Below are 27,366 nucleotides of genomic sequence, written 5' to 3' on the forward strand. Positions count from 1 at the left end.
GAGACAACGTGTCACTGGATGAGACAACGTGTCACTGAGACAACGTATCACTGGATGAGACAACGTGTCACTGGATGAGACAACGTCTCACTGAGACAACGTGTCACTGGATGAGACAACGTGTCACTGGATGAGACAACGTGTCACTGAGACAACGTGTCACTGAGACAACGTGTCACTGGGTGAGACAACGTGTCACTGGGTGAGACAACGTGTCACTGGATGAGACAACGTGTCACTGAGACAACGTGTCACTGAGACAACGTGTCACTGAGACAACGTGTCACTGGATGAGACAACGTGTCACTGAGACAACGTGTCACTGGATGAGACAATGTGTCACTGAGACAACGTGTCACTGGATGAGACAACGTGTCACTGAGACAACGTGTCACTGGATGAGACAACGTGTCACTGGACGAGACAACGTGTCACTGAGACAACGTGTCACTGGATGAGACAACGTGTCACTGAGACAACGTGTCACTGGATGAGACAACGTGTCACTGAGACAACGTGTCACTGAGACAACGTGTCACTGGATGAGACAACGTGTCACTGAGACAACGTGTTACTGGGTGAGACAACGTGTCACTGGATGAGACAACGTGTCACTGGGTGAGACAACGTGTCCCTGAGACAACGTGTTACTGGATGAGACAACGTGTCACTGGATGAGACAACGTGTCACTGGATGACCTGAGACAACGTGTTACTGGATGAGACAACGTGTCACTGGATGACCTGAGACAACGTGTCACTGAGACAACGTGTCACTGGATGAGAAAAAGTGTCACTGGATGAGACAACGTGTCACTGGATGACCTGAGACAACGTGTTACTAGATGAGACAACGTGTCACTGGATGACCTGAGACAACGTGTCACTGAGACAAAGTGTCACTGGATGAGAAAAAGTGTCACTGGATGAGACAACGTGTCACTGAGACAACGTGTTACTGGATGAGACAACGTGTGACTGAGACAACGTGTCACTGGGTGAGACAACGTGTCACTGGATGAGACAACGTGCCACTGAGACAACGTGTCACTGGGTGAGACAACGTGTCACTGAGACAACGTGTCACTGAGACAACGTGTCACTGGATGAGACAACGTGTCACTGGATGAGACAACGTGTCACTGAGACAACGTGTCACTGGATGAGACAACTTGTCACTGAGACAACGTGTCACTGGGTGAGACAACGTGTCACTGAGACAACGTGTCACTGGATGAGACAATGTGTCACTGAGACAACGTGTCACTGGATGAGACAACGTGTCACTGGATGAGACAACGTGTCACTGAGACAACGTGTCACTGGATGAGACAACGTGTCACTGGATGAGACAACGTGTCACTGGGTGAGACAACGTGTCACTGAGACAACGTGTCACTGGATGAGACAACGTGTCACTGAGACAACGTGTCACTGGACGAGACAACGTGTCACTGAGACAACGTGTCACTGGGTGAGACAACGTGTCACTGAGACAACGTGTCACTGGATGAGACAACGTGTCACTGAGACAACGTGTCACTGGATGAGACAACGTGTCACTGAGACAACGTGTCACTGGGTGAGACAACGTGTCACTGAGACAACGTGTCACTGGATGAGACAATGTGTCACTGAGACAACGTGTCACTGGATGAGACAACGTGTCACTGGATGAGACAACGTGTCACTGAGACAACGTGTCACTGGATGAGACAACGTGTCACTGGATGAGACAACGTGTCACTGGGTGAGACAACGTGTCACTGAGACAACGTGTCACTGGATGAGACAACGTGTCACTGAGACAACGTGTCACTGGACGAGACAACGTGTCACTGAGACAACGTGTCACTGGGTGAGACAACGTGTCACTGAGACAACGTGTCACTGGATGAGACAACGTGTCACTGAGACAACGTGTCACTGAGACAACGTGTCACTGAGACAACGTGTCACTGGATGAGACAACGTGTCACTGAGACAACGTGTCACTGGATGAGACAATGTGTCACTGAGACAACGTGTTACTGGATGAGACAACGTGTCACTGAGACAACGTGTCACTGGATGAGACAACGTGTCACTGGACGAGACAACGTGTCACTGAGACAACGTGTCACTGGATGAGACAACGTGTCACTGAGACAACGTGTCACTGGATGAGACAACGTGTCACTGGATGAGACAACGTGTCACAGAGACAACGTGTCACTGAGACAACGTGTCACTGAGACAACGTGTCACTGGATGAGACAACGTGTCACTGAGACAACGTGTTACTGGGTGAGACAACGTGTCACTGGATGAGACAACGTGTCACTGAGACAACGTGTTACTGGGTGAGACAACGTGTCACTGGATGAGACAACGTGTCACTGAGACAACGTGTTACTGGATGAGACAACGTGTCCCTGAGACAACGTGTCACTGGATGAGACAACGTGTCACTGGATGAGACAACGTGTCACTGGATGACCTGAGACAACGTGTTACTGGATGAGACAACGTGTCACTGGATGACCTGAGACAACGTGTCACTGAGACAACGTGTCACTGGATGAGAAAAAGTGTCACTGGATGAGACAACGTGTCACTGGATGACCTGAGACAACGTGTTACTAGATGAGACAACGTGTCACTGGATGACCTGAGACAACGTGTCACTGAGACAACGTGTCACTGAGACAAAGTGTCACTGGATGAGAAAAAGTGTCACTGGATGAGACAACGTGTCACTGAGACAACGTGTTACTGGATGAGACAACGTGTGACTGAGACAACGTGTCACTGGGTGAGACAACGTGTCACTGGATGAGACAACGTGCCACTGAGACAACGTGTCACTGGGTGAGACAACGTGTCACTGGATGAGACAACGTGTCACTGAGACAACGTGTCACTGGATGAGACAACGTGTCACTGGATGAGACAACGTGTCACTGAGACAACGTGTCACTGGATGAGACAACTTGTCACTGAGACAACGTGTCACTGGATGAGACAACGTGTCACTGAGACAACGTGTCACTGGATGAGACAATGTGTCACTGAGACAACGTGTCACTGGATGAGACAACGTGTCACTGAGACAACGTATCACTGGATGAGACAACGTGTCACTGGATGAGACAACGTGTCACTGGGTGAGACAACGTGTCACTGAGACAACGTGTCACTGGATGAGACAACGTGTCACTGAGACAACGTGTCACTGGATGAGACAACGTGTCACTGAGACAACGTGTCACTGGGTGAGACAACGTGTCACTGAGACAACGTGTCACTGGGTGAGACAACGTGTCACTGAGACAACGTGTCACTGGGTGAGACAACGTGTCACTGAGACAACGTGTCACTGGATGAGACAACGTGTCACTGAGACAACGTGTCACTGGATGAGACAACGTGTCACTGAGACAACGTGTCACTGAGACAACGTGTCACTGGATGAGACAACGTGTCACTGAGACAACGTGTCACTGGATGAGACAATGTGTCACTGAGACAACGTGTTACTGGATGAGACAACGTGTCACTGAGACAACGTGTCACTGGATGAGACAACGTGTCACTGGACGAGACAACGTGTCACTGAGACAACGTGTCACTGGATGAGACAACGTGTCACTGAGACAACGTGTCACTGGATGAGACAACGTGTCACTGAGACAACGTGTTACTGGGTGAGACAACGTGTCACTGGATGAGACAACGTGTCACTGGGTGAGACAACGTGTCCCTGAGAAAACGTGTTACTGGATGAGACAACGTGTCACTGGATGAGACAACGTGTCACTGGATGACCTGAGACAACGTGTTACTGGATGAGACAACGTGTCACTGGATGACCTGAGACAACGTGTCACTGAGACAACGTGTCACTGGATGAGAAAAAGTGTCACTGGATGAGACAACGTGTCACTGGATGACCTGAGACAACGTGTTACTGGATGAGACAACGTGTCACTGGATGAGACAACGTGTCACTGGATGACCTGAGACAACGTGTTACTAGATGAGACAACGTGTCACTGGATGACCTGAGACAACGTGTCACTGAGACAACGTGTCACAGACAAAGTGTCACTGGATGAGAAAAAGTGTCACTGGATGAGACAACGTGTCACTGAGACAACGTGTTACTGGATGAGACAACGTGTGACTGAGACAACGTGTCACTGGGTGAGACAACGTGTCACTGGGTGAGACAACGTGCCACTGAGACAACGTGTCACTGGGTGAGACAACGTGTCACTGAGACAACGTGTCACTGGATGAGACAACGTGTCACTGGATGAGACAACGTGTCACTGAGACAACGTGTCACTGGATGAGACAACTTGTCACTGAGACAACGTGTCACTGGGTGAGACAACGTGTCACTGAGACAACGTGTCACTGGATGAGACAATGTGTCACTGAGACAACGTGTCACTGGATGAGACAACGTGTCACTGGATGAGACAACGTGTCACTGAGACAACGTATCACTGGATGAGACAACGTGTCACTGGGTGAGACAACGTGTCACTGAGACAACGTGTCACTGGATGAGACAACGTGTCACTGAGACAACGTGTCACTGAGACAACGTGTCACTGGATGAGACAACGTGTCACTGAGACAACGTGTCACTGGATGAGACAATGTGTCACTGAGACAACGTGTCACTGGATGAGACAACGAGTCACTGAGACAACGTGTCACTGGATGAGACAACGTGTCACTGGACGAGACAACGTGTCACTGAGACAACGTGTCACTGGATGAGACAACGTGTCACTGAGACAACGTGTCACTGGATGAGACAACGTGTCACTGGATGAGACAACGTGTCACAGAGACAACGTGTCACTGAGACAACGTGTCACTGAGACAACGTGTCACTGGATGAGACAACGTGTCACTGAGACAACGTGTTACTGGGTGAGACAACGTGTCACTGGATGAGACAACGTGTCACTGGGTGAGACAACGTGTCCCTGAGACAACGTGTTACTGGATGAGACAACGTGTCACTGGATGAGACAACGTGTCACTGGATGACCTGAGACAACGTGTTACTGGATGAGACAACGTGTCACTGGATGACCTGAGACAACGTGTCACTGAGACAACGTGTCACTGGATGAGAAAAAGTGTCACTGGATGAGACAACGTGTCACTGGATGACCTGAGACAACGTGTTACTAGATGAGACAACGTGTCACTGGATGACCTGAGACAACGTGTCACTGAGACAACGTGTTACTGGATGAGAAAAAGTGTCACTGGATGAGACAACGTGTCACTGAGACAACGTGTTACTGGATGAGACAACGTGTGACTGAGACAACGTGTCACTGGGTGAGACAACGTGTCACTGGATGAGACAACGTGCCACTGAGACAACGTGTCACTGGGTGAGACAACGTGTCACTGAGACAACGTGTCACTGGATGAGACAACGTGTCACTGGATGAGACAACGTGTCACTGAGACAACGTGTCACTGGATGAGACAACGTGTCACTGAGACAACGTGTCACTGGATGAGACAACTTGTCACTGAGACAACGTGTCACTGAGACAACGTGTCACTGGGTGAGACAACGTGTCACTGAGACAACGTGTCACTGGATGAGACAATGTGTCACTGAGACAACGTGTCACTGGATGAGACAACGTGTCACTGGATGAGACAACGTGTCACTGAGACAACGTATCACTGGATGAGACAACGTGTCACTGGATGAGACAACGTGTCACTGGGTGAGACAACGTGTCACTGAGACAACGTGTCACTGGATGAGACAACGTGTCACTGAGACAACGTGTCACTGGATGAGACAACGTGTCACTGAGACAACGTGTCACTGGACGAGACAACGTGTCACTGTGACAACGTGTCACTGGGTGAGACAACGTGTCACTGAGACAACGTGTCACTGGATGAGACAACGTGTCACTGAGACAACGTGTCACTGAGACAACGTGTCACTGGATGAGACAACGTGTCACTGGATGAGACAACGTGTCACTGAGACAACGTGTTACTGGATGAGACAACGTGTCCCTGAGACAACGTGTTACTGGATGAGACAACGTGTCACTGGATGAGACAACGTGTCACTGGATGAGACAACGTGTCACTGGATGACCTGAGACAACGTGTTACTGGATGAGACAACGTGTCACTGGATGACCTGAGACAACGTGTCACTGAGACAACGTGTCACTGGATGAGAAAAAGTGTCACTGGATGAGACAACGTGTCACTGGATGAGACAACGTGTCACTGGATGACCTGAGACAACGTGTCACTGAGACAACGTGTCACTGAGACAAAGTGTCACTGGATGAGAAAAAGTGTCACTGAGACAACGTGTTACTGGATGAGACAACGTGTGACTGAGACAACGTGTCACTGGGTGAGACAACGTGTCACTGGATGAGACAACGTGCCACTGAGACAACGTGTCACTGGGTGAGACAACGTGTCACTGGATGAGACAACGTGTCACTGAGACAACGTGTCACTGGATGAGACAACGTGTCACTGGATGAGACAACGTGTCACTGAGACAACGTGTCACTGGATGAGACAACTTGTCACTGAGACAACGTGTCACTGGGTGAGACAACGTGTCACTGAGACAACGTGTCACTGGATGAGACAATGTGTCACTGAGACAACGTGTCACTGGATGAGACAACGTGTCACTGAGACAACGTATCACTGGATGAGACAACGTGTCACTGGATGAGACAACGTGTCACTGAGACAACGTGTCACTGGATGAGACAACGTGTCACTGAGACAACGTGTCACTGGATGAGACAACGTGTCACTGGATGAGACAATGTGTCACTGAGACAACGTGTCACTGGATGAGACAACGTGTCACTGAGACAACGTGTCACTGGATGAGACAACGTGTCACTGGACGAGACAACGTGTCACTGAGACAACGTGTCACTGGATGAGACAACGTGTCACTGAGACAACGTGTCACTGGATGAGACAACGTGTCACTGGATGAGACAACGTGTCACTGGATGAGACAACGTGTCACAGAGACAACGTGTCACTGAGACAACGTGTCACTGGATGAGACAACGTGTCACTGAGACAACGTGTTACTGGGTGAGACAACGTGTCACTGGATGAGACAACGTGTCACTGGGTGAGACAACGTGTCCCTGAGAAAACGTGTCACTGGATGAGACAACGTGTCACTGGATGAGACAACGTGTCACTGGATGACCTGAGACAACGTGTTACTGGATGAGACAACGTGTCACTGGATGACCTGAGACAACGTGTCACTGAGACAACGTGTCACTGGATGAGAAAAAGTGTCACTGGATGAGACAACGTGTCACTGGATGACCTGAGACAACGTGTTACTGGATGAGACAACGTGTCACTGGATGAGACAACGTGTCACTGGATGACCTGAGACAACGTGTTACTAGATGAGACAACGTGTCACTGGATGACCTGAGACAACGTGTCACTGAGACAACGTGTCACTGAGACAAAGTGTCACTGGATGAGAAAAAGTGTCACTGGATGAGACAACGTGTCACTGAGACAACGTGTTACTGGATGAGACAACGTGTGACTGAGACAACGTGTCACTGGGTGAGACAACGTGTCACTGGATGAGACAACGTGCCACTGAGACAACGTGTCACTGGGTGAGACAACGTGTCACTGAGACAACGTGTCACTGAGACAACATGTCACTGGATGAGACAACGTGTCACTGGATGAGACAACGTGTCACTGAGACAACGTGTCACTGGATGAGACAACTTGTCACTGAGACAACGTGTCACTGGGTGAGACAACGTGTCACTGAGACAACGTGTCACTGGATGAGACAATGTGTCACTGAGACAACGTGTCACTGGATGAGACAACGTGTCACTGGATGAGACAACGTGTCACTGAGACAACGTATCACTGGATGAGACAACGTGTCACTGGATGAGACAACGTGTCACTGGGTGAGACAACGTGTCACTGAGACGTGTCACTGGATGAGACAACGTGTCACTGAGACAACGTGTCACTGGATGAGACAACGTGTCACTGAGACAACGTGTCACTGGGTGAGACAACATGTCACTGAGACAACGTGTCACTGGGTGAGACAACGTGTCACTGAGACAACGTGTCACTGGATGAGACAACGTGTCACTGAGACAACGTGTCACTGGATGAGACAACGTGTCACTGAGACAACGTGTCACTGGATGAGACAACGTGTCACTGAGACAACGTGTCACTGGATGAGACAACGTGTCACTGGATGAGACAACGTGTCACTGGATGAGACAACGTGTCACTGGATGAGACAACGTGTCACTGAGACAACGTGTCACTGAGACAACGTGTCACTGGATGAGACAACGTGGCGCTGGATGAGACAACGTGGCGCTGGATGAGACAACGTGTCACTGAGACAATGTGTCACTGAGACAACGTGTCACTGGATGAGACAACGTGTCACTGAGACAACGTGTCACTGGATGAGACAACGTGGCGCTCTGTAACTCAGGGACTGATCAATATTGAGAGTGTCTGAGGAACCCCTAACCCAAATGAAAGTATCTCTGAGCGTAGTAACGGGCAGAGAGGAGGTTCGGCTGAGCTGAGGAGACTCCATCTTGTTTGTGTTGATGATACGCCTCCTCCCTCAGAGCCCGTCTGACCACAGGGATGCACTTACTGCATTTATACTACATCTTGTTTTGTGATATCACTGAATGTAGTTTCTTGGTTTCTATATCTCATGTAAATATTTATGTATATTTTAATGTTATAATAAAGATTTGTTTTTATGTTTGTTTATAATAGTTTTATATCCTTTTCTTAAAATGTAAGATCAGATGGAGCTTCATTGATCCCTGAGGGAGATCAGGAGTTAAACAGAGAGAAAGAGGACAGATATAAATAAAGTATGCAAAGCTCCTCTTGTGCCTGAGAGCCTGTGCATTATATATCATTTACACACAGACCTACTTCCACTGACTCCATGATCGCACTTTATTTGTTGAGTGCTGAGTGTTGTTGTTTTCCATTTTGTTTCTGAATGTATGGTTAGCATCTACTCAGTCTATGGTTAGCATCTACCCAATCTATGGTTAGCATCTACACAGTCTATGGTTAGCATCTACACAGTCTATGGTTAGCATCTACCCAATCTATGGTTAGCATCTACACAGTCTATGGTTAGCATCTACACAATCTATGGTTAGCATCTACACAGTCTATGGTTAGCATCTACACAATCTATGGTTAGCATCTACACAGTCTATGGTTAGCATCTACACAATCTATGGTTAGCATCTACTCAGTCTATGGTTAGCATCTACACAGTCTATGGTTAGCATCTACACAGTCTATGGTTAGCATCTACACAGTCTATGGTTAGCATCTACACAGTCTATGGTTAGCATCTACCCAGTCTATGGTTAGCATCTACCCAGTCTATGGTTAGCATCTACACAGTCTATGGTTAGCATCTACACAATCTATGGTTAGCATCTACTCAGTCTATGGTTAGCATCTACTCAGTCTATGGTTAGCATCTACTCAGTCTATGGTTAGCATCTACTCAGTCTATGGTTAGCATCTACACAATCTATGGTTAGCATCTACACAATCTATGGTTAGCATCTACACAGTCTATGGTTAGCATCTACACAATCTATGGTTAGCATCTACTCAGTCTATGGTTAGCATCTACAGTCTATGGTTAGCATCTACCCAGTCTATGGTTAGCATCTACACAGTCTATGGTTAGCATCTACACAGTCTATGGTTAGCATCTACACAGTCTATGGTTAGCATCTACACAGTCTATGGTTAGCATCTACACAGTCTATGGTTAGCATCTACACAATCTATGGTTAGCATCTACACAGTCTATGGTTAGCATCTACACAGTCTATGGTTAGCATCTACACAATCTATGGTTAGCATCTACTCAGTCTATGGTTAGCATCTACTCAGTCTATGGTTAGCATCTACACAGTCTATGGTTAGCATCTACACAATCTATGGTTAGCATCTATTCAGTCTATGGTTAGCATCTACACAGTCTATGGTTAGCATCTATTCAGTCTATGGTTAGCATCTACACAGTCTATGGTTAGCATCTACTCAGTCTATGGTTAGCATATACAGTCTATGGTTAGCATCTACACAGTCTATGGTTAGCATCTATTCAGTCTATGGTTAGCATCTACACAGTCTATGGTTAGCATCTACACAGTCTATGGTTAGCATCTACTCAGTCTATGGTTAGCATATACAGTCTATGGTTAGCATCTATTCAGTCTATGGTTAGCATCTACACAGTCTATGGTTAGCATCTACACAGTCTATGGTTAGCATCTACTCAGTCTATGGTTAGCATATACAGTCTATGGTTAGCATCTACACAGTCTATGGTTAGCATATACAGTCTATGGTTAGCATATACAGTCTATGGTTAGCATCTACACAGTCTATGGTTAGCATATACAGTCTATGGTTAGCATCTACAGTCTATGGTTAGCATCTACTCAGTCTATGGTTAGCATATACAGTCTATGGTTAGCATCTACAGTCTATGGTTAGCATCTACAGTCTATGGTTAGCATCTACTCAGTCTATGGTTAGCATATACAGTCTATGGTTAGCATATACAGTCTATGGTTAGCATCTACAGTCTATGGTTAGCATCTACTCAGTCTATGGTTAGCATATACAGTCTATGGTTAGCATCTACAGTCTATGGTTAGCATCTACAGTCTATGGTTAGCATCTACTCAGTCTATGGTTAGCATATACAGTCTATGGTTAGCATCTACAGTCTATGGTTAGCATCTATTCAGTCTATGGTTAGCATCTATTCAGTCTATGGTTAGCATCTTAAAAAGGAGTATCTCTTCTCTTTTCCTTGTTCATGTATAATAACGATAAAAGGTTTATATTCTGAACCCGATTCTGATCATCTATCATTTATATATTTACTTATAGTTCTACTACTGAATGAACTCCTGCATTGCATCTGTTTACTAAGTGTGAGTGCTGCGTCTCTTTGTTGTTTCTTAATGTTTCGTTAAAAAGGAGTAGCTCCTCTCTTTCCATAGTTCATGTATAATGACGATAAAGGTTTCTATTCTCAACCTGATTCTGAGTTTGTTGTGATTCTGGTATCAGAAGCTAAGCTAACAACGTTAGAAGAGCTAACAGTTCTGCTAGCGTCGTGCTAACAGAGCTACCGCTAATACAGTTGAATGTGTTATATATGAAGCTAACAGAGTTCCGCAGCTCAGACTCACTCTCGGGCATCTCTGCGGTGTCGGGGCTCCGCGTCTGGAGAGGGTTCCTCCGGTATCTGAGCTTATATTCAAACTCTCTGTTTCCTGGAGAAGGTGTTCGTCCTGCGATGCTAACAGCTAGCTTCTTCACCGCTCTCTGTTATGATGGTACATCGCTGTGCAACGTCATATCCGGTTGAGTTGCAGCCGCTGCAGTGGATTACACTTTTTATTTATTTAAAGAAAGACAGAATTTCTTTACAAAAATTGCAGAAAGTAAAGATTTTTTTTCACAGAAATAAAATAATATTATAAATAAATAAAGATTATTTTCAGTAAATCAAAGTGGTGTTTAAAGAATTGGAGGATTAAGAATACAATGGTGTCATAAAATACAAATAATAATAAAATAAATTAAAGGAATAATAAAAAATAAGAATAAAGACTAAAATATAACATATTAATCATAAATACAATTAATAAAGGAATACATAATAAGAAGTAAGTATAGATGTAGAGTCTGCTGCCCCTGCAGGCCGCTGGAGGTACTGCAGCCCCCTGCAAGCCGCTGGAGGAACTGCTGCACCCTGCAGGCCACAGGAAGTACTGCTGCCCCCCTGCAGGCCGCTGGAAGTACTGCTGCTCCCTGCAGGCCGCTGGAGGTACTGCAGCCCCCTGCAAGCCGCTGGAGGAACTGCTGCACCCTGCAGGCCACAGGAAGTACTGCTGCCCCCCTGCAGGCCGCTGGAAGTACTGCTGCTCCCTGCAGGCCGCTGGAGGTACTGCCGCTCCTGCAGGCTCTCAGGGGGCAGCCGGAGAAACTCTGCTGCTGTTTATTTATCATTTATACTTATTGATCCAGTTAAATCCTGAAACTCATTGAACTCCCAGACAGAGGAACACGCTCGCTGTGAGAGGTCTCTGAAACCTACATTACTAAAGTAACGTCTTTATTCTACTGCACAGTTTACAGGCTGTTTAATCTGAAGAGGATATCAGCCCTGATTCTTATTAACACCTTCAGGTCCATTTCACTGCTTTAGGTCTTCAGGTATTACATCAGAGGAGCTGCAGGTTTCCTTTAGCTGAGCTGCAGAGAACCATCAAGACTTTGTAAATCTCAGACGGACTGGTGTTGTTATAAGGTGAGGTGAGATGAGAGGAGATGAGATGGGAGATGAGGAGATGAGATGTGGGGAAACTCAGTAGTTTAACAGCACAGATTAAAGGTACAAACAATGATATACAGTTAAGTAACTTTAAGATATATTCACATTTGTGTGTGTGTATGTATATGTATATATATATACACATACATGTGTGTATGTGTGTGAGTGTGAGTGTGAGTGTGAGTGTGTGTGTGTGTGTGTGTGTGTGTGAGCTGGTATGAAGTTATTGTGAAATGCAGAGAAAATGAAGCAGAGGATGTTTATAGTATTTATTTTATTGGTATCAACACATGTACACAGAGAAGCTCCAGCTCAGGGTTTGGACTGAGCCAGGCTTTGCAGGGCCGAGGCCACCTGCTCCGCTGACATGTGGTCCACCGACACGCTGCTCTCCTGACCCAGCTCTAAACAACAACAACAACAGATATTTAGGGATCATAACAAACATCGGTGAAATGATCTGATCAATCAAAACATTCTTTATTTCATCTGACTCTCAGACCCTCAGACCCTCAGACCCTCAGACCCTCAGACTCTCAGACTCTCAGACCCTCAGACCCTCAGACCCTCAGACCCTCAAACCCTTAGACTCTCAGACCCTCAGACCCTCAGACCCTCAGACTCTCAGACTCTCAGACCCTCAGACCCTCAGACCCTCTTCACGCTGCTGAGGACGCTCTGCTCTGAGACTTTGAAGTGAGTGGTATCTGGTATTTATTGATTGTTGTGCTTTTATCTGAATGTGTTCATCTGTATAAATGTTCTGCTGATTGTGTATTTATAGGAAATACATATTTTAATATATATTTGTATTCCGGATTGTGGGAAACGGTACTTCAATCTCTCCGTTCACACAAACTGAAAGACTGACAATAAAGTTGACTTTAGTTTCAAACCTTTGTTTAAAATGATTTCCTTTAGTTTGTCCACAGCGTGATTGATACTGATGTATCTGTGTATTTATACATGTTATTATCTCCACAGCGTGATTGATGCTGATGTATCTGTGTATTTATACATGTTATTATCTCCACAGCGTGATTGATGCTGATGTATCTGTGTATTTATACATGTTATTATCTCCACAGCGTGATTGATGCTGATGTATCTGTGTATTTATACATGTTATTATCTCCACAGCGTGATTGATGCTGATGTATCTGTGTATTTATACATGTTATTATCTCCACAGTGTGATTGATGCTGATGTATCTGTGTATTTATACATGTTATTATCTCCACAGCGTGATTGATGCTGATGTATCTGTGTATTTATACATGTTATTATCTCCACAGCGTGATTGATGCTGATGTATCTGTGTATTTATACATGTTATTATCTCCACAGTGTGATTGATGCTGATGTATCTGTGTATTTATACATGTTATTATCTCCACAGCGTGATTGATGCTGATGTGTCTGTGTATTTATACATGTTATTATCTCCACAGTGTGATTGATGCTGATGTATCTGTGTATTTATACATGTTATTATCTCCACAGTGTGATTGATGCTGATGTGTCTGTGTATTTATACATGTTATTATCTCCACAGTGTGATTGATGCTGATGTATCTGTGTATTTATACATGTTATTATCTACACAGTGTGATTGATGCTGATGTATCTGTGTATTTATACATGTTATTATCTCCACAGTATGATTGATGCAGATGTGCCTGTGTATTTATACATGTTATTATCTCCACAGCGTGATTGATGCTGATGTGTCTGTGTATTTATACATGTTATTATCTCCAGTGTGATTGATGCGGATGTGTCTGTGTATTTATACATGTTATTATCTCCACAGTGTGATTGATGCAGATGTGCCTGTGTATTTATACATGTTATTATCTCCACAGCGTGATTGATGCTGATGTATCTGTGTATTTATACATGTTATTATCTCCAGTGTGATTGATGCTGATGTATCTGTGTATTTATACATGTTATTATCTCCAGTGTGATTGATGCTGATGTATCTGTGTATTTATACATGTTATTATCTCCACAGCGTGATTGATGCTGATGTATCTGTGTATTTATACATGTTATTATCTCCAGTGTGATTGATGCTGATGTATCTGTGTATTTATACATGTTATTATCTCCACAGCGTGATTGATGCTGATGTATCTGTGTATTTATACATGTTATTATCTCCAGTGTGATTGATGCTGATGTATCTGTGTATTTATACATGTTATTATCTCCACAGCGTGATTGATGCTGATGTGTCTGTGTATTTATACATGTTATTATCTCCACAGCGTGATTGATGCTGATGTATCTGTGTATTTATACATGATATTATCTCCACAGTGTGATTGATGCTGATGTATCTGTGTATTTATACATGTTATTATCTCCAGTGTGATTGATGCTGATGTATCTGTGTATTTATACATGTTATTATCTCCAGTGTGATTGATGCTGATGTATCTGTGTATTTATACATGTTATTATCTCCAGTGTGATTGATGCTGATGTATCTGTGTATTTATACATGTTATTATCTCCACAGTGTGATTGATGCGGATGTATCTGTGTATTTATACATGTTATTATCTCCAGTGTGATTGATGCTGATGTGTCTGTGTATTTATACATGTTATTATCTCCACAGTGTGATTGATGCTGATGTATCTGTGTATTTATACATGTTATTATCTCCAGTGTGATTGATGCTGATGTGTCTGTGTATTTATACATGTTATTATCTCCAGTGTGATTGATGCAGATGTATCTGTGTATTTATACATGTTATTATCTCCAGTGTGATTGATGCTGATGTATCTGTGTATTTATACATGTTATTATCTCCACAGTGTGATTGATGCTGATGTGTCTGTGTATTTATACATGTTATTATCTCCAGTGTGATTGATGCTGATGTGTCTGTGTATTTATACATGTTATTATCTCCAGTGTGATTGATGCTGATGTATCTGTGTATTTATACATGTTATTATCTCCACAGCGTGATTGATGCTGATGTATCTGTGTATTTATACATGTTATTATCTCCAGTGTGATTGATGCTGATGTATCTGTGTATTTATACATGTTATTATCTCCAGTGTGATTGATGCTGATGTATCTGTGTATTTATACATGTTATTATCTCCAGTGTGATTGATGCTGATGTATCTGTGTATTTATACATGTTATTATCTCCACAGTGTGATTGATGCTGATGTATCTGTGTATTTATACATGTTATTATCTCCACAGTGTGATTGATGCTGATGTGTCTGTGTATTTATACATGTTATTATCTCCAGTGTGATTGATGCTGATGTGTCTGTGTATTTATACATGTTATTATCTCCACAGTGTGATTGATGCTGATGTGTCTGTGTATTTATACATGTTATTATCTCCAGTGTGATTGATGCTGATGTATCTGTGTATTTATACATGTTATTATCTCCAGTGTGATTGATGCTGATGTGTCTGTGTATTTATACATGTTATTATCTCCACAGTGTGATTGATGCTGATGTATCTGTGTATTTATACATGTTATTATCTCCAGTGTGATTGATGCTGATGTATCTGTGTATTTATACATGTTATTATCTCCACAGCGTGATTGATGCTGATGTATCTGTGTATTTATACATGTTATTATCTCCAGTGTGATTGATGCTGATGTATCTGTGTATTTATACATGTTATTATCTCCACAGTGTGATTGATGCTGATGTATCTGTGTATTTATACATGTTATTATCTCCACAGTGTGATTGATGCTGATGTATCTGTGTATTTATACATGTTATTATCTCCAGTGTGATTGATGCGGATGTATCTGTGTCTTTATACATGTTATTATCTCCAGTGTGATTGATGCGGATGTATCTGTGTATTTATACATGTTATTATCTCCACAGTATTAAAAAAGGGCTGTAGAAGTAGAGCTAATGTAGTATAGCAGTGGTACCGTAGCGCGCCCAGAGCCGGGCCTGGACTCCAGAACACTCTCTGATCCGGATCGGGAAGTCTGGGTTGGACGTCTTCAGAGAAACATAATGCTGCTCCACAAAGTCCCTGTGAATACACATTACATACACATTACCACATTGATGTTAACTGTTAGCTCTGTTAGCTGTTAGCTCTGTTAGCTGTTAGCTCTGTTAGCTGTTACCTCTGTTAGCTGTTACCTCTGTTAACTGTTACCTCTGTAACCTATGTTACCTCTGTTAGCTGTTACCTCTGTAACCTATGTTACCTCTGTAACCTATGTTACCTCTGTTAGCTGTTACCTCTGTAACCTATGTTACCTCTGTTAGCTGTTACCTCTGTAACCTATGTTACCTCTGTTAGCTGTTACCTCTGTTAGCTGTTACCTCTGTAACCTATGTTACCTCTGTAACCTATGTTACCTCTGTAACCTATGTTACCTCTGTTAGCTGTTACCTCTGTAACCTATGTTACCTCTGTTAGCTGTTACCTCTGTTAGCTGTTACCTCTGTAACCTATGTTACCTCTGTTAGCTGTTACCTCTGTAACCTATGTTACCTCTGTTAGCTGTTACCTCTGTTAGCTGTTACCTCTGTAACCTATGTTACCTCTGTAACCTATGTTACCTCTGTAACCTATGTTACCTCTGTTAGCTGTTACCTCTGTAACCTATGTTACCTCTGTTAGCTGTTACCTCTGTTAGCTGTTACCTCTGTAACCTATGTTACCTCTGTAACCTATGTTACCTCTGTTAGCTGTTACCTCTGTAACCTATGTTACCTCTGTTAGCTGTTACCTCTGTTAGCTGTTACCTCTGTTAGCTGTTACCTCTGTTAGCTGTTACCTCTGTTAGCTGTTACCTCTGTAACCTATGTTACCTCTGTTAGCTGTTACCTCTGTTAGCTGTTACCTCTGTAACCTATGTTACCTCTGTTAGCTGTTACCTCTGTTAGCTGTTACCTCTGTAACCTATGTTACCTCTGTTAGCTGTTACCTCTGTTTACTGTTAGCTCTGTTAGCTGTTACCTCTGTTAGCTGTTACCTCTGTTTACTGTTAGCTCTGTTAGCTGTTACCTCTGTTAACTGTTAGCTCTGTTAGCTGTTACCTCTGTTAGCTGTTACCTCTGTTTACTGTTAGCTCTGTTAGCTGTTACCTCTGTTTACTGTTAGCTCTGTTAGCTGTTACCTCTGTTAGCTCTGTTAGCTGTTAGCTGTTACCTCTGTTTACTGTTAGCTCTGTTATTGGGTCATTCTCTAGGGGAATACTAATGCTAAGCTAACAGGCAGAGGGTGTATCCCTGGTTCTATGTTAGCGGCAGATCACGGCTCTGAGGCCCGGCTCGCAGCTCACCTCGCCCCCTGACTGGCTCCAGAAGTCTGGCAGAGATGGAGGCGGATTTCCCGCAGATTCCTGCCCAAAGAAGAGCCGATACTTCTGACCGCTGCAGCCGCCATGTTAGCTTCTGGTGTCAAGGACGGGAGGAGGGTTTATTAGACCTGAGTTCAGGCTGACAGGCAACCATTCAGAGGGTTTAGAGCCCGGAGTTCAGCCTTACAGGCATCTACCCTGTCTACCTGCAAAGATCCAAAGGCTTAATCATTAGATGCACAGCAGCTATAGTGTAGATATACAATGAAAATCTGCAACATAAATATATATAAGACACAAAATAATAAAGCATATAAAAATAGTATAAAAATAGTGCAAGAACATCTTAGAGCAGGGAACAGATTATAAATGAAACAGAACAGATTAAGTTGCAGACCAATGTGAAAGTAATGCAGGAGAAGTGAGATATAAACATGTCAGATAAATACAATATGCCAATGTAATGAATGTTGTCAGAGAGGTCGTGCAGCAGGAGTCTGTGTACATGTAAACAGACAAAGAAACAATAATAAACAAGATCAGAATGTAAAGTTAAATACTGCTTGTCGTAATACATCAATAACCTTTCAAGGTGAAGGTAAGCAGCATCAACATATACATTGAGCAGCCATTGAGCAGAATGATATACAGTATTTACATTATTGGATGCATTACATTCAAATGGGGGAATCATTTATTTGTTTAATTCTTGAAAACATTTCTAAACGTCTCTTCATTACTGCTTGGTTTTAAAACATGATGAAATATGCAACCTGTGTTTTTACACACACACTATCTTTAAAATAATAAGATATATCATATCAAATTATATCAGTTCTGCGTGTTTTAACCTTAATATAGTTTACTGTTTAATATGGATCAATGTCATTCTTACCTTCATGAAGTGACGTATTTATAAGACTGCTTCAAATATCAACCAACCATCGGCCAGCTGTTAAACTGTGTTTCCAACATTAACATCAAACCTAATGTATTACATATGAATATTATTCATACATCATGTTGAATAATCTCTGATGCCCAGAGGATATTCAAAATACAACTGAGAATTTCTTCCATGGATACTTTTACTGAAAACCTAACTTTGCTTTCCTGACTGCTTTTCAAACTAAACGGACCGTACCTTTAACGGCCCGTGTCGGGTCTCTGCCGGCTGTAAATGATTGACGTGAACACAGCAGGACGGAGGCGTTTGTTGGCGTTAGCGGACGTGATAGCTTAGCTTGAGCCCAGCTAGCTAGCCTTAGCTTTATATTAAATACACAGAAACGACATTTGTTTGAACATCTTTCTGAGAACGAGAAGGAGATGTGAATTTCTAACTGTTCCTTTGACACAAGTTGCTGGAAGAGGCTTTGCTTTATTTAGTGACAGGATGATTTGGTACAAACATCTGGACACCAGAAGCAGAATGAAGGGTTTATACAGGTAAGACTTTCAAGATATTTGATTCTATATTCAAAGGCAGCTGAGTTATAAACATGACTGTGAACTAACGAAGGATGAAGGTGATCCTCCAGAGATCAACAGCCGGTAGCTTCGCGGGTTCTGCAGTCTGTTTCTCGTTGAGAGTTCGTTAGCGTTAGCAGAAAGTGAGCAAGCTGCACATGCGTCATCACAAGTGAAGATTAAAACATATTTAGTGTTTTTTACAATCCGGCAGGTTTCCTGTCAGTCCGGCCCTCCCTGTTCCGCCGCAGGAGTTCTTTCCGTCGTTTCTCGTTCAGAAGCTGCTGGATTCGTTTGTTTTGTGTTCGCTCGCGGACCGGCGGCATCCGCGGCACAAAGTAATTCTGCTGCGCCCGGTCTCCGTCCAATCCCACGATCCGATACGGGACCTCGTCCACCGAGTTGTTCTCCTTCTTAGAAGACAGCGGGAAGACGGAAGACGCCGATGACGTTGGTTCGGTTTTAGTTTGACGGATCCTGCCTCCAGTTGTCCTGTTCGGAGACGATGTGGCAACGACGATGACAGATGGTGTTATTATTGTGGCGGACGTCCTGAACAAAGCCGGGGTCGGACTTTGACCTCTAGCTGTCTCTGTTGTAGCAGGATGCCTTGTAGTGGTAGTTTTCCTCCTGAATACATGTGGTGGAGCAGTTCTTCTTGGACGCCTTGTAGTGGTAGTTTTCCTCCTGAATACATGTGGTGGAGCAGTTTTTCTTGGACGCCTAGTAGTGGTTCTAGTAGTGGTTGTAGTAGTTGGAATGGTAGTAGTTGGAATGGTAGTAGTTGGAATGGTAGTAGTTGGAATAGTAGTAGTTGGAATAGTAGTAGTTGGAATAGTAGTAGTTGGAATGGTAGTAGTAGGAATGGTAGTAGTTGGAATGGTAGTAGTAGGAACATCAGGAGCTTCAGAGGAAATCGAAGGTTCCTCGTAGGATGAATATTCGTCGTAATCGCTGTAGTCAACATACACAAAGTCGGTGCTGCTTCCACTGGTCGGGGGTGGAGTTTCAGTAGAGCGGGGGGGTGGCATACTGTTGAAGAAGCTGCTGTCCGTCCAGGAAGAGGTGGGCGCTGAAGTCATGGTCTCCATGGTTAAACCAAACAAACTAAGAAGACAAAAAGAAGAGCGTCAGTGAGATCAGGACGGCTTAAAAGCAGTTATTGATCTATAGCTGTGTTTCCACCTAGAGTTCCCTTACTTTTAAGAGCCAGGAAATACTTTTGAGGATATGAAAGGTTTCTTGAAAAATAAATCCTTGGAAAGAAAATGACCAGGAACTTCTGGGTGGAAACATAGCTTAGTGCACTGAATTTCAAAGTATCACCTCCTACCAACATATTCAACTACGTCATCATAATCAAACAAAAAGCAAAGGTCATCAACTCAACAACATAAAGTATTCCTGGTTAACCTGACCTGCTGTTGGTGGTCGACGGGAACGTGCTGCTGAAGTGGCTTGAGTCTTTAAAGTTGATGTTGGTAAAGATGTCAGAGTTGGTGGAGTTTGTGGAGTTGTCAGAGTTGGTGGATTCGGTGGAGTTGTCAGAGTTGGTGGATTTGGTGGAGTTGTCAGAGTTGGTGGATTTGGTGGAGTTGTCAGAGTTGGTGGAGTTGCTGAGGTTCCCCTCGTTGCAGGACTTGCAGCACATCTGACGGTATCCGGCAATGGAGCAGTACCGGCTCAACGTCTCCATCCGACAAAACACTGAGCGGTCACCACGGCATCGCTGCCCTGAAGACAGAGAAGATCAACATGGGCCATCAGCCCCAAAGAATTGGAGAAAGTATAAATGCAGAGAGGAAGAGGAGTGTGTTTACTTGAGGAGATCTTTGGAGCTGGGAAGGCTGGGTTGGACCTGGACAGCCACTGAATGATGGCGTTCTTCTGGTCTCCTGCAGGGCAAACAAGTGGTGAGCAACAACAACACACAGACTGCAACTCTTTATCAGTGCACTTATATTTGCTTCTGATTGGTCAAGGCCTACCGCTACAAGGAGGTGGCTGGCAGGTGCGGGTTGTGATTGGTCGAGTGTCGCTGCAGTTTTGGGCTGAACCTCCAGGACTGGAACACACAACCTGGCGCTCTTGAGTCCCATTTCCACAGGATACTGAACACTGCAAACACAAACAATACATTACATTACATTTAGCTGAGGCTTTTATCCAAAGAGACTTACAATAAGTTCATTCGACCAACAAGATACAACCTTGAAGAAAACAGAATCATATAAGTACATCAGGTTTCATAGAGCCAAACATTTCAAGTGCTACTCAACTGGCTTTAGATAAGCCAGCCCTTTATTAGTATAGAAGTGCTTTGTTAGTAATTCTATCTCTGGAAGTGGAGTCCAAAGAGATGAGTTTTCAGTCTGAAGAAGATGTGTAAGCTTTCTGCTGTCCTGATTTCAATGGGGAGCTCATTCCACCATTTTGGATCCAGGATAGCAAACCCACGTGTTTCTGCTGACGGGAACTTGGGTCCCCCTCGCAGTGCGGGTGCAGCGAGCTGTTTGGCTGAAGCAGAGCGGAGTGCACGTGCTGGGGTGTACGGTTTAACCATGTCCTGGATGTAGGAAGAGCCAGATCCATTCACAGCATGGTACACAAGTACCAGTGTCTTGAAGTGGATTCTAGCAGTTACTGGAAGCCAGTGAAGGGAGCGGAGGAGCGGCGTGGTGTGGGAACATTTAGGAAGGTTGAAGACCAGACGAGCCGCTGCATTCTGGATGAGCTGCAGAGGTCGGATGGCACATGCAGGCAGACCAGCCAGGAGGGAGTTGCAGTAGTCTAGGCGTGAGATGACGAGAGCCTGGACCAGAACCTGCGTCTCTTTCTGGGTCAGCTGGGGACGTATCCTCCTGATGTTGTAAAGAGTGTATCTGCAGCAGCGGGTTGTAGCAGAGATGTTTGCAGTGAAGGACAGTTTGTTATCTAGGGTCACACCCAGATTCCTTGCAGTCTGAGTCGGGGAAACAACAGAGGTGCCGATGTTGATTGTTAGGTCAAGAGTGGGACAATCTTTTCCCGGAAGGAAGAGCAGTTCAGTCTTGTCAAGGTTGAGCTTGAGGTGATGAGCAGACATCCACCGAGAGATGTCTGCTAGGCAAGCAGAGATGCGTGCGACGACCTGGGTCTCTGAGCGGGGAAAGGACAGAATTAGTTGGGTGTCGTCAGCGTAGCAGTGGTTTGAAAAACCATGCGGGCTAATGACAGACCCGAGCGAGTTTGTGTACAAGGAGAAGAGGAGGGGACCAAGAACAGAGCCCTGAGGGACCCCTGTAGTTAATTGACAAGGGTCGGACTCCGACCCTCTCCAAGTTACCCTGTAGGTGCGGTCTTTGAGGTATGAGGTGAGGAGGGAAAGTGCAGAGCCTGAAACTCCAAGTTCTTGGAGAGTGTGAAGGAGGATCTGATGGTTCACCGTGTCGAATGCAGCAGACAGGTCCAGAAGGTTGGTGAAACATGCTTATCAGATTCAGATGTTCAGAATCTAGAATTATCAGGATTTGGGGTCAACAAACCTCCAAAGGGTAACTGTCACTCATAGTAACTGTACGAGTAAGAAGGTAGTCACAAAATGAGAAAGTGAGATTCACCTAAAAGAAGGTAAAGTTAGTCTAGAAAGGTGGAGGTAGTCTAGACAGACGAAAGGAATTTAGACAGGTCAGAGAAGGGATCAAGAGGAACTGAGGTAATACAGAAAGAAGTGAGAGGTAGTCCAGAAAGACATGAGAGGGAGTCCAGAAAGACATGAGAGGGAGTCCAGAAAGACATGAGAGGTAGTCCAGAAAGACATGAGAGGGAGTCCAGAAAGACATGAGAGGAAGTCCAGAAAGACATGAGAGGGACTCCAGAAAGACATGAGAGGGAGTCCAGAAAGACATGAGAGGGAGTCCAGAAATAACTTAGTCTATACATTCCCTTGTGGTAAATCATCCTTGTGAATATTCCCCTAGCTTCCCTTAGCGTACCGGGGTCCAGGGTCCAGCCCTCCAGGCAGCAGGGCAGGGGGTGCGGTTGCAGGTTCTCTTCCCCTCCGGTCGGTCCTCTCCACACAGTTTGCTGTGCACTGAGCGCGGCTGCTTCCCAGCGCTGGCCTCCTGCTGGCAGCCGACCCAGCGACGCTGCCACCCCGTCTGACCACAGGAGGCGCTGCAGTCCTCCCACTCCCCGGTCACCCAGCTGAGGGGCAGGAACAGCACCATTTTAGAAGGCATTTTTTTGTAACTTTGTTTATTGGGTTTTTTCAACAGCATACAGTTATTCTATCAGAGCATGTGTCAAAAGTAGGTAAACACATCTTCACTTTATAGAAAAATAGGTAGAGTAAAAATGTAAATACTGCTTAACACCAGGGCCAACTAAATCCACCCGTGGGGTCTCTTAAACCTTGTGTCATCATATCGTTGTATTTCCACATGGATATTTTTAAACTTTTTTATGCTTTTTTATTTCTATTTCAGAAATATCTTGGATTTCTTATTTCTATTCTTTTAATTTCTCTTATTTACATTGCCTTGTGTTTTTATGCTGCTGCAACGCAAACATTTCTTAAATTGAGATCAATGAAGTACTTCTTATCTTATCTGATATTATCTTATCCTCCAATTGATTGAATCCGCCATTTAATCTCCAATGCACCAGGAGGATCTGGCTTTTGACGGGAATTACTTTGTTTGTTTTGATTCAAGTTACGCCCAAAACGCACCTATAAATAATTCAGAAAGTGGATGGAAAAAGAATGGAACTGCTTTGCAACCGCCCCTTGATTATTACTTTTGCAGTGACTAGCTGCAGGTGTTACCGTGACTAGCTGCAGGTGTTACCGTGACTAGCTGCAGGTGTTACCGTGACGAGCTGCAGGTATTACCGTGATGTTACTGTGACTAGCTGCAGGTGTTACCGTGACTAGCTGCAGGTGTTACCGTGACGAGCTGCAGGTGTTACCGTGACGTTACTGTGACTAGCTGCAGGTGTTACCCTGACTAGCTGCAGGTGTTACCGTGACTAGCTGCAGGTGTTACCCTGACTAGCTGCAGGTGTTACCGTGACTAGCTGCAGGTGTTACCGTGACGAGCTGCAGGTGTTACCGTGACGAGCTGCAGGTGTTACCGTGACGTTACCGTGACTAGCTGCAGGTGTTACCGTGACTAGCTGCAGGTATTACCGTGATGTTACTGTGACTAGCTGCAGGTGTTACCGTGACGAGCTGCAGGTGTTACCGTGACTAGCTGCAGGTGTTACCGTGACTAGCTGCAGGTGTTACCGTAACGAGCTGCAGGTCTCCGTGTTGCAGGTGCGGCTGATGGCTCTCGGTTTGTTGATGTTGGAGCAGAACGTCCTTTGAACCATTTTCCCGTCAGCTTTCCTCCTGCAGCCGAACCTCGTGTACTGCTTCCCTGGCGACAAGACAACACCGTTAAACTCCGCCTACCTGCACCGCGGTCAGGTACTTGTTAACTCTTCCTGTCAGGTACATGTTAGCGCTTCCTGCACCGCCGTCAGCACGCTTCCTTTACATGTTAACCGGCGGCAGCGTTGTTTACCTCCCCCACAGGGCTTGGAGCACTGAGACCACTTCTTCAGCGCCCACTCGTAGAAGATGGCGTCCTCCTGCAGCAGGTTGGACTCCAGCGAGGACTGGAGGCCGTCCGGGATAATGTATTTGTAGGAAATCGTGACCTTGGACTCACCGTGGGAACGAACCTGAGGGACAGAAACGTGGGAGGCGCATTTATACTGATTAACGAACAAATACAATCAGATGTTTCTGCGGCTCAGTGAGGCGTTGTTGTTGGACTTGTTTTCAGGTGTTGGTGGACTGACCATGAGCAGGACTCCGTACTTCAGGGGTCCGGTGGTCTGGATGGAATCCTGCTCATCAGTGTTGCTGTACTCCCACATTGCCCCCTTCTCAATCACCACCCGGGACTCAGGGAGCTCAGCCTCAGCGTTCAGGAAGACGTTACCGGTCTCTGTGTTGGTCATCGCTTGAAACAATAAAGACACTCGGTTTAACTGGAGCAGGAAGACAAGCTACAGACTAGGGCCGCTCGATTATGGCAAAAATCATAATCTCCATTATTTGGGTCAGTAATTGATATCACGATTATCAATCAATCAATCAATCAATCAATCAATCAATCAATCAATCAATCAATGTTTATTTATATAGCCCAATATCACAAATGTTACATTTGTCTCAGTGGACTTCACAGTTTGTACAGAATATCAGTATGACAACATGACACCCTCTGTCCTCAGACCCTCTGTCTTTAGACCCTCTGTCCTTAGACCCTCTGTCCTCAGACCCTCTGTCTTTAGACCCTCTGTCCTTAGACCCTCTGTCCTTAGACCCTCACATCGTACAAGGAAAAACTTCCAAAGAAAACCCACAGTTTATTCAAAACGATTATCCATTTACTTGGAAAACATCCATTTATTGAGAAAAAAAATGTTGAAAAGTATGTTTTTGAGAGTTGATTGCCCTGAACGTATAATTGTACTGAAAAAACAATAAAAAATAAATAAATAATCGTTTTATTTCAATTATGTTGTTTTCATAATCGTTGCATGCCAAAATCGTAATTGCGATTAAAATATGATTAATTGAGCAGCCCTACTACAGACGATCCTTCCTTCATCCTCCCCTGCTCACCCAGGATGTGAGGAGTTCCTCTGAACTCCTGGATCAGGAGGTGTCGAGCTCCTTTCGGGATCTCCAGGATCTTCAGATATCCTGTAGAAAAAAAATGGTGAGTCTAAAAGGGGTCATATTAACACCACTTTATGATTTATGAAGTAGAAAGCTAAAGGAACTATGGCAAGGTCACATGATTTCACGTCTCCACCGCTAAGCTAAAGGCAGCTAATGTTGGGTTATAAAGGAACTACAGCACGATCACATGACTTCACGTCACCACCGCTAAGCTAAAGGAGGCTAATGTTGGGCTATAAAGGAACTACAGCACGGTCACATGACTTCACGTCACCACCGCTAAGCTAAAGGAGGCTAATGTTGGGTTATAAAGGAACTACAGCACGATCACATGACTTCACGTCACCACTGCTAAGCTAAAGGAGGCTAATGTTGGGCTATAAAGGAACTACAGCACGGTCACATGACTTCACCACCGCTAAGCTAAAGGAGGCTAATGTTGGGCTATAAATGAACTACAGCACGGTCACATGACTTCACGTCACCTCCGCTAAGCTAAAGGTGGCTAATGTTGGGCTATAAAGGAACTACAGCACGGTCACATGACTTCACTTCACCACCGCTAAGCTAAAGGAGGCTAATGTTGGGCTATAAAGGAACTACAGCACGGTCACATGACTTCACGTCTCCACCGCTAAGCTAAAGGAGGCTAATGTTGGGCTATAAAGGAACTACAGCACGGTCACATGACTTCACGTCACCTCCGCTAAGCTAAAGGCGGCTAAGGTTGGGCTATAAAGGAACTACAGCACGGTCACATGACTTCACGTCACCACCGCTAAGCTAAAGGAGGCTAATGTTGGGCTATAAAGGAACTACAGCACGGTCACATGACTTCACGTCACCTCCGCTAAGCTAAAGGCGGCTAAGGTTAGCGTGGTGATGTCACCTGGCTTCCTGGTGCTGCGGGTGAAGTTGCCCTTGATGATCTTGCAGCTGGAGTTGTCTCCTCCACAGACTCCACAGCGGTCCTCCTGCAGGTCGGAGGCGATCTGACCGTCACAGCCCACATGCTGGGGGGGGGGGGGGGGGAGCGGACACTAGCATTAACACAGAGGAAGAACTGCACTGACGTTTACTTCCTGTTCCTGAAAACATGTCAGTTTGGGATTCGTAAAGTACGAAGAGCATCAGGGTCACATGATGTGGGGGGATGTGCCCGCAGGTAAGGGATGTGACCGCAGGTAAATACAAGTTTAGAGTTCTCACTTTAATCTCAAAAGTCTGATCTTTTGTCACATCCCAAAACATTTTTTTGTATTTGACCCTAATCTTCTTCTGTCTATTACTCTTTATTTTTATTCTATTACTAATGTGCGCTTCTCATTATATTCAACACGTTAGCTTACTCTTTATTGTTGCTT

The 27,366-nt window shown here is 44.7% G+C and overlaps 2 protein-coding genes across 2 annotated transcripts in view; both read right to left on the reverse strand.

Annotated features, from left to right (window-relative positions):
* Nucleotides 1-12,727: 12,727 nt before the first annotated feature.
* Nucleotides 12,728-17,951, reverse strand: ndufa2 (NADH:ubiquinone oxidoreductase subunit A2). The gene is made up of 3 exons (XM_079647155.1): nt 17,794-17,951; nt 16,423-16,529; nt 12,728-12,876 (listed from the first exon to the last, which is right to left on the reverse strand). The coding sequence occupies exons 1-3, from the start codon at nt 17,895-17,897 to the stop codon at nt 12,785-12,787; spliced, it is 303 nt and encodes a 100-aa protein (XP_079503281.1). The 5' UTR covers nt 17,898-17,951; the 3' UTR covers nt 12,728-12,784.
* A 1,221-nt stretch (nt 17,952-19,172) lies between these two features.
* Nucleotides 19,173-27,366, reverse strand: part of LOC307017556 (A disintegrin and metalloproteinase with thrombospondin motifs 2-like) — a 61,899-nt gene continuing 53,705 nt past the window's right edge. The window contains exons 16-25 of the mRNA XM_079647152.1: nt 26,892-27,015; nt 25,943-26,023; nt 25,111-25,274; nt 24,831-24,990; nt 24,551-24,683; nt 23,256-23,466; nt 21,270-21,399; nt 21,102-21,176; nt 20,700-21,015; nt 19,173-20,388 (exon numbers count right to left, since the gene is read on the reverse strand). Of these exons, the coding sequence (XP_079503278.1) occupies nt 19,482-20,388; nt 20,700-21,015; nt 21,102-21,176; nt 21,270-21,399; nt 23,256-23,466; nt 24,551-24,683; nt 24,831-24,990; nt 25,111-25,274; nt 25,943-26,023; nt 26,892-27,015 (2,301 nt within the window). The 3' untranslated portion in view covers nt 19,173-19,481. The remainder of the gene's footprint in view (nt 20,389-20,699; nt 21,016-21,101; nt 21,177-21,269; nt 21,400-23,255; nt 23,467-24,550; nt 24,684-24,830; nt 24,991-25,110; nt 25,275-25,942; nt 26,024-26,891; nt 27,016-27,366) is intronic.

Source organism: Notothenia rossii (assembly GCF_949606895.1).
Source record: "Notothenia rossii genome assembly, chromosome: 9".
Taxonomy (NCBI): Eukaryota; Metazoa; Chordata; class Actinopteri; order Perciformes; family Nototheniidae; genus Notothenia; species Notothenia rossii.

Excerpts from the sequence above, each read along its gene's own strand:
- ndufa2 (XM_079647155.1), bottom strand. The coding sequence starts at position 17,897 with ATGGCGGCTGCAGCGGTCAGAAGTATCGGCTCTTCTTTGGGCAGGAAT. Across the intron at positions 16,530-17,793 it reads GGAGCCAGTCAGGGGGCGAG|GGACTTTGTGGAGCAGCATT; the intron begins GTGAGCTGCGAG and ends GTGTATTCACAG. Across the intron at positions 12,877-16,422 it reads CCGGCTCTGGGCGCGCTACG|AGCTGGGTCAGGAGAGCAGC; the intron begins GTACCACTGCTA and ends GTTGTTGTTTAG.